Source organism: Ciona intestinalis, unplaced genomic scaffold (genome assembly GCF_000224145.3).
Source record: "Ciona intestinalis unplaced genomic scaffold, KH HT000030.2, whole genome shotgun sequence".
NCBI classification, from domain to species: Eukaryota; Metazoa; Chordata; class Ascidiacea; order Phlebobranchia; family Cionidae; genus Ciona; species Ciona intestinalis.
In genome coordinates this window covers 45776-56149 of record NW_004190352.2, presented here as the reverse complement: position 1 = coordinate 56149, position 10374 = coordinate 45776, and the positions used below count along the sequence as shown (strand labels likewise).

Sequence of the window (10374 nt, the reverse complement as noted above, 5' to 3'; positions counted from 1 at the left end):
TAGCCCACGTAACCCAAATAACCCATGTAACCCCATTTAACCCCATGTAACCCCAAATAACCCAATGTAACCCCATGTAACCCCATGTAACCCCATGCAACCCCATGCAACCTCATGCAACCCCATGTAACCCGATGCAACCCCATGTAACCCCATGTAACCCCATGTAACCCCATGTAACCCCATGTAACCCCATGTAACCCTATGTAACCCCATGTAACTCCATGTTACCCCATGTAACCCCATGCAACCCCATGTAACCCCATGTAACCCCATGCAACCCCATCACAGGTGTTCAAGCATGCAGGCGTTCAATCCGATTACGGAGGCGACACGGCCGATCTTTCAAGCGATCCAAGTATGGACCATCTGTGTGTTGAACTTATGAAGCAAAAACAAAGGTGGGAGTTTATTAAGTGGGTTGGAATTATAAGGTGCAATGTATTTGTATATGGTTAAATGTGTTTAATAAGTGTTTTGTATTAGGATTAGTAATGTGTTTTAGTGTATTGTATATGTTTAAATTAGGTATAGTTGTTTGTTGTATTTACTTGATTTCTATCATATTTTCCCTGGATAGAGTCCTATTACGTGGCACGCTATGGGAGCTAAGATTTGGGCATAAATGGCCTATTATATAATTAATTAGGTATTTTAATGTAAGGACGTACTTGGATTGGGTATTGGTATCATTGCGCATAGCGGATCATATACATTTTACTCTATATCAATTTAAAGATAAAAGCGTTATCTCCATTTAACTAATAAACGAAGCTTAGGCGCTTAAATCTCCGTTCGACCTGAAGTGCCTTTTGTTTTTGTAAAGATGTTAATATGAAAGTTTGCACTTATTCAAACCTAGTTGGCTTATTAATAGACCTGCAAATTACGCGGCCATGTTTCTCCTCGTAACTTCAAGTGTATAGGTCGTTTCTGACGTCACAATATTGTTGCGTCGGTACCTTGTGACGTCAATAGACCTTTAGTTACGATTTTCGAACTTGAATAGAACTCGACGCCATGTAATTCGTTTCGTGAGTGATAATACATTGTAAATTTCATTTGATTCTATATATAAACACACGGCGGCATACAGATTATGCGGAGGTTCATGTTCTATTTAACCCCACGACATTACACGGCCCGTTGGTAAAGGTTAGTTCGTAGCATCGTGCATATTAAACGTGTCTAAATACAAAGTTATTATTACATTGCATTGGTGGCAGTCTGATTTATGGTCCGCAAATTAAGTCGTAAATTTCCAATAAATTAGCAACACGAATTCCAGACAGTATTTGCCATTAGTGGAATGAATGATGACTTTATTTATCCTCGCACGGCGGGGCAACAACAGTCGTTATAACATGGGTGTTCTGTTTCATACACCTCGTACCAGCTTACAAGTTACCACGTATGTAACTTATTTATCCTCGCACGGCGGGGCAACGACAGTCGTTATAACACGGGTGTTCTGTTTCATACACATCGTGTCCGCTTACAAGTTACCACGTGTGTAACTTTGTTTGTGATTGTTTTCTGTATGGTTGATATTTTAGATGACTCATTAGTGACCACTGGGTTTGAGCAATTATTGCAAGGTGTCTTAACAATGGTAGCAGCATGGAGCATCGAACCCGGTATCCTTTCGTTACGATGCGACCACTATCATGGCGCTGAACTAGTTTTATCCACGAGAAGAATTTTCAACTTGAAACGTTTAATTAAATTTTTGTGAAATGCCAAACGCGAAATAAAGTATCTTATTAGGCCCCGGGCTTACCTTGGATTCGAATATTTTAAAGAAAAAACAAAAGAAAAACAATCTTAGCGGTTTCTTAAAATAGTAACAGTCATGTTCGCCATATCATGATTGTGACCGGGTACCAATGACGCCGCCCAATTGACATATAAAGTGACAATTCTTATCCTATTAAAACTTTTCTTCACAGCTTAATCATCTCTACACTTGTAATCCTGTTTTGGCATTGAATTAATGACGTAGGGAATGATGACGTAGGGTTTATTTAATTGTGACGCAGTAAATGACGACGTTGGGAAAATAAGCAAAAAAACAAAACTTATAGGATGTAGATGTTACTCGATAATATTTCTTGGGGGAAATAGAGTATTTTATTTTGTACGTGTGAGGTTTTAAAATAGCGCATATCAGGGAACATGAGATTTAGGTCAAAGTTGGCCTTCCCCCCCAAAAATATCTTACGTTTCTCAATAAATAAACCACAAAAAAAACACAATTAACGAATTAAAAATGCGATCAAATCATAAGGGTTGCTTTGATGTTTAAAAACTAAAAAGAAATATTGTTTGCATGGAATGTTTTGATGCGTTATACGTTTCGTATCGACGTATGTGAAATATATTTAAAGTTAGTAGAAAAAAAATAATAATCACTTACAAAGTAACATACGTGGTAACTCGTAACTGAGCGGACACGAGGTGTATGAAAAAGAACACCCGTGTTATAACGAATGTCGTTGCCCCGCCATGCGAGGATAAATAAGTTACATACGTGGTAACTTGTAAGCGGGCACGAGGTGTATGAAAAAGAACACCCGTGTTATAACGAATGTCGTTGCCCCGCCATGCGAGGATAAATAAGTTACATACGTGGTAACTTGTAAGCGGGCACGAGGTGTATGAAAAAGAACACCCGTGTTATAACGAATGTCGTTGCCCCACCATGCGAGGATAAATAAGTTACATACGTGGTAACTTGTAAGCAGGCACGAGGTGTATGAAAGAGAAGACCCGTGTTATAACGACTGTTGTTGTAAAAATGTCACATTCATTCATCACATAAAGGATCTTCTGTTGGTAAAAGTACATTTATCAGAATCAATTCAAAAGATCGCGTGATTTGTTCAATTTCCGGTAAAATGGCGCACACGCTATGTATAACTATACCTCCTCATGTTTGCAGACCAATATTATCAACGTAGCTTGTGCTTGTTGCGATATTGTAACTAGTTACCGTTCCTTGGTGGTTGGCATTTTGCTTGCGATCCGTTGCTGTCTCGTCTGAGACTTCGAAACGAGAGGACGCGTTTCGAGGCGGTTCGGAATCCTTTGTTTCTGTAACTGTAGATGAAGCAATTGAAAAAGGAATTCGCGAATAATACTCTTGAAGCAATGTATGCGAAGCTGTTCCACGCTGCTTTGGATTGTGGGTTAAACTTAGAACTTCTGGGTTCGAGTACCAGCGTCGTCCCCGCTACCATAACAGCGATTGAAGGAAGGATTGCTAAAGTTAGCGCCCCTACCACCATCCGCACCGTCTGCGCTAAAGCAATCTCAACCTGGCTTTTGGTTTGTGTGGTTGAAGCGCTTGATGAATTTCTTGAAACTGTTACTTGGCCGGGTCTATCGCTATGTGAGGCGTTGTTGTTGTTGTTGTTATTGGTTCCATTCCTATCTTCACTATACCTTCCATCTTCAACGTTATATGTGTTGTTTGTGTTCCCGTTTGCACTGGATTGTCGCTTCGGAGTTGCATTGAAATGCGCTGATAATCTGTTGGAAGCTTTCGTTTGTTTGGTCTTGTCCATCCGCCGCTTCACAAGGATAACAATCCATATGTTCACAACCCATGTTACAAGCAAGGCGCTTCCCATCACTGATATATAAACTGGGTATGCCTGGTGGAAAGTAAAGCATCTTAGAATGTGGGTTAGGTATTTTAGTTATATTCTAGGAGGTCTTACAGCAAGGCATACCAGGGGCTAGGGATCTATAGGCTAGAGTTGGCTCACTACTCTTATCATATATCAATGTACCAAACCTGCCCTAAACACAAAGTTTAATCTCACGACGTTTTTCTACCAAAAGAAAAATTTAACTCCTAAAGTAGTAACAGCAACAGAACTTTAGTTAGAAACCACTCAAGCAATCGTTAAATCTTACCTTCACTGCAATGATGACACCAAGTGCGGTGACTTGATAGGGCGAGTGATGGTCGAACACAGGGTAGATGGAAACAGCAAAGCTTACCAACCAAACCACTACGAGTAAAGCAAAACCAATCTTGAGGAAACCTCGTGTACTCAGTTTGTAACGAAGTGGTTTCAATATTGCTACGAATCTGAGGAGAATGAATAAAAGTGTTGGAAATGTGAAGACACCTATGTTATAACTTGACAGTGAGCGTGAGGTGTATGAATACACTATGTGTGTCTGGTGTATAATAAGACACCCATGTTATAACTCGACAGTGAGAATGAGGTGTATGAATACACCATGTGTGTCTGGTGTATAAGAAAACACCCATGTTATAACTCGAGAGTAAGCACCGCCGCATTACTCACCTATCAACTGAAGTGCACGCCAGCGTCAGTATAGAAGCAGATAACGACATCACTGTCAAAGCTCCGAACGTATCAATGTAGACTTGTGACAAATAATCCATCATACTCGGATACTCTCCTTCCCCCAAGAACTTATGAGGGCCGAAGTAGATTTTCCTGGTTGTGTTCATGGATCCACCGACAACAATAGCTATGATTAGATCCGCCGATGCGAGGGAGGAGCGAAATAATCTGGAAATATAATTTTTATCTTTTAAACAATGAATCACGAATGTTATTTTGGAGGTTTTTGGAGGTGCCGCTTACGAGTTACCACGTATGTAACTTATTCATCCTCGCGTGGCGTGACAACGACAGTCGTTATAACACAGGTGTTCTGTTTCATACACGCCGTGCCAGTTTATAGGTTATCACATATGTGACTTTGTGCGTGGTTGTTTTTCTGTATGGCTGACAATATGGACAATTCATTAGAGATCACTTTTTTTTTTCCCTTTAAGTGTCTTGCCTAAGGACACATACGGTTCCAGCGCCAAGCTCAAACCCTCATTCTTGGGTCTGCAGCTTAAGCGCTCGAATCCACGCTAATGGCGCCTATAGTAATCTTATGGTATCAAGTTTCATCTTGAAGCCATGGTGTTTTGAACAAACAAATATTATGACGACACTCGTGACTGTTACGTATGAATCATATATTATGTTTAAAGCGGTTCAATCTGTCCATGTATATATATAGGACCGGATATTCAAGACTTGAGTTTCCGGAAATATAAATTATAACTCAGATGACAAAGCAACTAATTTACCACAATGTTTATAATGTTCCGCACCCATGACCACCGTTCAAGTAACAATACTTAGTAGCTTTTGTAACAGCGTTCTGGTAGCCCCGACTGAAACATAACTATAATTGTGACATTTATGAAGTTCTATGACGTATGATGCGTGAGCATTTATGACGTTATTTAATTAAACATCTGAGTTAAAATTCATAGAACAACGCGACATATAAGAAGGTTTTCGTTTAATTTATTCTTATAAGCGGTTCTTGGGTTTGTATGTTTATTTCTCTTTATTTTAAAGTTTATATAACTTAAACATGGCAGTTGCTACTTTGACGACCCTTAGTTATATTTATATTTGAATACCAACTTACCCGTGCGCGGTGTGCATGCTTTTCGTGTTCCACGTCACTGTCAGTATGACAATGTTGCTTATGACGATGAGAGTCAGAATGCAGGAATCGATGAAATACGTCACGTATAATGACGCAACATGTGACGTAGCGAGGCAGTTATACGACGAAGGTGTGGAAGATGAATTGTATCTTTCCCGCGTAAACCCACACGCCACAGGTAGATTAAACGGCACCGAATGAATCAACCATTCTGTATAACGTGGATAACTCAAGGTCGCGTTCAGCGCGGTTTTCTCGTTATAATAATCGTTGATGAAGTCACAAGCCTTCACGGTAAGTTGTCGTTCGTCTGCTTCGATCCCGGCTCCGAATATTTTATATTTCTTTCCCAGATTTCGAATTTCATCGTCGTTTCCATTGTTAAATACGCGACAAAGCTCGTCGAATCGACTCTTCCTTGTCACGCGTTCTAAAACTTTATGTTCGTTTGTGACGTTGCATAGCCGGAAATAAACCATTCTGTAATAAACAGTGAAGTCGAACCTTCTAGAATTGCATTCCTCTATGAACGTAGCTTCGTCTTGGTCGTTCAATCGATCCATATACACGAGCATCGAACCCCGGTTCGGCACAAACTTTGCAACCTTAGCACTTTCAACTGTAATGTTACCCTCACTAAGTTGTTGTATTCTTGACTCCACTGTTTTAACACACCCGCCACAAGATATACATAACATAACAGCAACAGCCACCCCTACCAATACACAGTTCATGTTCACTATTTTGGTCTAGAAGACGAAGAATAACCTTCGCATCAACCTGTAATGATATGACCTATGAATAAATCATCCGCCAGACAAACGCGTCTTTTTATCTCGGCGCTAAAATCAAAAGAGCACTACGTCATCCAAGGATACATTGGTCGCACATCTTAACTGATGTTCCCAACCTTTCATGTCTTGGCTCGAACTCTATGTGACGTCACAGATGGATCAATCCATCATGGGATCACGTGTGCATTGGCGATACGTCTGCACTTTGTTAACAACTTAAAGTCTGATGCGTTTCGCGATATTCATTTCCCTTTTTCTTTCAATACGCCGTTGCCTATTCATTGGCTTTGATTTAATTTAAAATTTATTCCTATAATAGCAACTTTGCTTCTAGTTTAAAAATCTGACTCACCTACTCCTCTGTTCTTTTAGGGATTATTTGGTACAATTTGCTATTGCTTTATTTTCGGCTTTAATAAAACTTCTAAAAAATGTGGTGCCACACCAAGCTATGTGTACCGTAGCATCACCTTCACCCAGCCTCATATACCTGGTAAAGGTAAACGCACATACGTTTAAATGTCACTTCAGTCGCCGTAGGTTTGATCAGATTACGAGTTATTCTCAAATTTAATCGTTCGCTTTCAACGTTTAAAGGTCATGTAGTCCTTCCTGTAACTTTATGAGCACTACTGCGTTATATTAAAACACTAAGTCACATACGTGAGTTATAAACAAATATACCGTGCTATAACGACTGTCGTTTGGATGAAAGTACCTTCTCCTCCCAAGTCAAATTAATATGACAATTGTTATTGTAATCGAAAATATAAACGAATCTCTGTTTGAACTTTTTTTTATCTCTTTGAATGCGTTAACAAAGGTTGAGTAATTAACTATAACGAAACAACGGCAATAACGATAAACAATAAAACGACAGTCGTCATTACGCCCAAAACGACATAACCAGAAATACAGAACTCATATTAAAGCCGCGATCGTTGTTGTCGATTTTCTATGAAACTGTTTATGACAAAACATAGATATCGTAGCGACTGTTCGAACTTTGTTTCTAGAACTAGGTGTGACGTCATTATAGTTTGCGGAAAGACATCAATTGTTTTGTAATAATCGTACAATCTCTCAACCGCGCGTCATATAATGAAGTAATAATTGTTTATTTTACTGTCGCGTATTACTCTTTTGATCTATTAGGTTGGGTTCGCTTGTTTTAAACACTCGTTAGTCATCCCTATGATGCCACGCAGTTCTGAAAACAAAGTTTAGCACCTGCCGGCTGAATATCAACTGACTTAAAATAAAAGTAATCATTTAAACCTTCTTATTGCTATTGAACTTTTATTAACAGTAGTTCTGTAACTAATTTAGGACAAAAAAATCACTCACAAAGTTACATACGAGGTAACTCGTAAGCGGGCACGAGGTGTATAAAACAAAACCCTATATTACGAATTTCGTTGCCCCGCCATGCGAGGATAAATTAGTTACACTTATTCATTCACACTTATTTAAATTTATAAAAAAAAGTTCTGTTAACAACCTAACACAAGTGGTGCCTCAACATTTTAAATAATTATTATTAATTAATGACATTTGCGCGGCGCGCCAGAACCCGCACTTACTCCACGTTAAACCTCAAGTACAAAATTAACCTCAGCCAACAATGCGGTCAGAAACGATCTAACTGGTATCGGTGCAGTTTGCACGATTTATACGTCCTTCATATTTGAATATAGAATAAAAACATTCACGTTTTAATGTTAACTTATCGTAAGTTCAAAATTCCTGCAACCGCATGTTCTGCCAAATTTACCGCCAAGAATTCAAAACATGCTGACGCGTGCGTCACAATGGTTCATAGTTACGTCAGAGACGGCTGTTAAACAGCAGATTGTGATGCAACTGAATGTAGTTAATCCGTATATGCTTGTGTTAATCGTAGGTTTAAATTTCTAAAAATAACGTGGGTGATGGTTAACTTATAAATGCAGTGTTATAAATTTAAATGCAGTTGCCAGGTGCATTCTTTAATTAAACGGAAATTGTAAAAGAATTTATATACACGTGATTTACGAAAGTTTCGTTTACATTTTCAAAGTATTATATAGGGCAAAGTTCGTATATGTTTATACACGGGGTACTTTTAGTTTTTACATTTCATTTCCGTAGGTTTTCGTTTATTTGTTGGAGGTTATTGCACCAATGTTGATGTTTAGTGGCCTGGAGGCTGATTATTTTCCAAAACTATCAAATCCTTCGATTTTTAGGGAATTAAATTTTTTTTTAGTTTGAAACATATATATATATTGAGTTTTTAAAAATGGTTTTATAGTTACTACTTTTAGTCTATAAATATATTATTCTGACCATCTTTACTGTATAACTGAAGACAAAATAAGTTATTATATCAGTTATGTTTCCGGTGATTCCCCTACAGTGTTACTACCAGATGAAGCTTTCTAATTTAGTCAACCACTAGATGATGATAGTGAGCTGTATATGTAGTGATTGACTTTTGGTTATTTTGTTAGCAGGACACAATGTTATGTAAATTGAGTGTATTCACTTGTTTGCAACTTTTTATCATTTAGGTGTAAACTAATATTGTTTTTTCGTCAATGAAAATTAAAATGACTTTTGTTATTGTAATTAAATAATTAATGAAAACCATGCTTTGTTTAAACACAACAAACAAACAATAATCTTACGTTTGTTTAATATCTCCATTCTTGTTTAAGCGACCCACTGTAAGTTACTTATAAGGTTTAACAGACACGCATTTTAACCAGTTGCTCCTTCATTTATTTTATACTTAGCGTGTTATAACGGCTGTCGTTTTGTTATTCCCATCTGTTCGCTATATGTTAATTTAGTATGACCTATGCTAGTGTGATTGTAAGAAACATATTTTATCCAACCAGAGTGAAGTCGATCCAAGCTGCTCTGGATAAACAACACGACCTGCTGAGGTTGATCGTGCAAAAGATGGAGATCCGATCGGAGGCGGAGGACCATGATGAAGGGATTGGGCCTTCCATACCATCAAGGATGGCTTCTATATCTGGGACCAAACTTCTTGCTATGAGGGCCGTGAAGTCAGTGCGGTCATAGGAACTGTCAATCAAACGCAACCTGTCAATCAAACATACTGGACCTGCCAATCAAACATACATAACTTGTCAAACAGACTTAACCTGGCAATCAAACAGTGCCATTATTAAACTCATTATTTTCTTTTGTATTGGCAAGGCTTCACAGCGAAAAATGCCAACTGAGATTTCAGCCTATTACCCCAACACCCAAGGTGCTACAACCTATTAGTGGCCACACTGGCTTTGTAACTTCAGGTTTTAATTGACGCTACCATTATTGTAGGCTTGTTTACTTTTGGGCAAGACACTTAGCAGCAATTGCTTCAACCGAATGGTAACTAATGAGTTATCTAGATTCTTAGGAAAAAAGTAACTCCTGCAAAGTTACATATATGATAACTTGTAAGTGGCATGAGGTTTATGAAACAGAACACCTGTGTTATGAAATTTAAAGTTTGCCCACTCGGATAAATAAGTTTCATTCATTTGCTCAATAACTCTTAGTCCAATTCTTTATTCTAAGCTTTCACTTCTAATCTCGGTTAAAACTTTTTATTGACACATAAAAGTTGTTTTGTTTTTGTGAAAAACTTCTTCCGATATTTGAACCACAGTTTTATGTTGCACAGTAAAGCAACCCAAGGAGAGTTTTGGTTGCTGTCTGTAGTGATATACAATCTCCATGTTTATTTTCTAGGCCTTATTCAACCTATTTTCCTTCCTTGTTTGTGCCATAGTGGTCAGGCAATTAACCAAAAGATACCGATACCCCAAGGATACTTAAACAGTAATACTACAACTACTTGTAAAATGAGACTCGCTACACAGTGTCAAAAGTGGAATTCAATTTTCTCCCTTATTAAACACAACTGGGAAAAAACTGTTTAACAATAACTAAAAAAATAATTTTAGACCGCAGATTCCCCCCACCCCCTTATTTTTCTTTGACTGCCCTCTTATATTTGCCATTTACTGCAGATTCATTGTGTGCTATATTGATGTACATTCCTTGACCTTTCATCTTTATT

At 38.2% G+C, this 10374-nt stretch overlaps 2 protein-coding genes across 2 annotated transcripts in view; one reads left to right on the top strand and one right to left on the bottom strand.

The window, feature by feature from the left end:
* Positions 1 to 10343, top strand: part of LOC100182418 (transient receptor potential cation channel subfamily A member 1-like) — a 30870-nt gene extending 20527 nt beyond the window's left edge. Inside the window, exons 25-26 of the mRNA XM_026837878.1 lie at positions 292 to 401; positions 9176 to 10343. Coding sequence (XP_026693679.1) covers positions 292 to 401; positions 9176 to 9365 — 300 coding nt within the window. The 3' untranslated portion in view covers positions 9366 to 10343. The remainder of the gene's footprint in view (positions 1 to 291; positions 402 to 9175) is intronic.
* On the bottom strand, positions 2721 to 7657 carry LOC108950158 (5-hydroxytryptamine receptor 1D-like). Its single transcript, XM_018815070.2, has 4 exons — positions 5479 to 7657; positions 4323 to 4553; positions 3922 to 4099; positions 2721 to 3656 (listed from the first exon to the last, which is right to left on the bottom strand). The coding sequence occupies exons 1-4, from the start codon at positions 6231 to 6233 to the stop codon at positions 2985 to 2987; spliced, it is 1836 nt and encodes a 611-aa protein (XP_018670615.1). The 5' UTR covers positions 6234 to 7657; the 3' UTR covers positions 2721 to 2984.
* Positions 10344 to 10374: the final 31 nt, after the last annotated feature.

Excerpts from the sequence above, each read along its gene's own strand:
- LOC108950158 (XM_018815070.2), bottom strand. The coding sequence starts at position 6,233 with ATGAACTGTGTATTGGTAGGGGTGGCTGTTGCTGTTATGTTATGTATA. Across the intron at positions 4,100-4,322 it reads GCGTGCACTTCAGTTGATAG|ATTCGTAGCAATATTGAAAC; the intron begins GTGAGTAATGCG and ends CATTCTCCTCAG. Across the intron at positions 3,657-3,921 it reads GTGTCATCATTGCAGTGAAG|GCATACCCAGTTTATATATC; the intron begins GTAAGATTTAAC and ends ACTTTCCACCAG.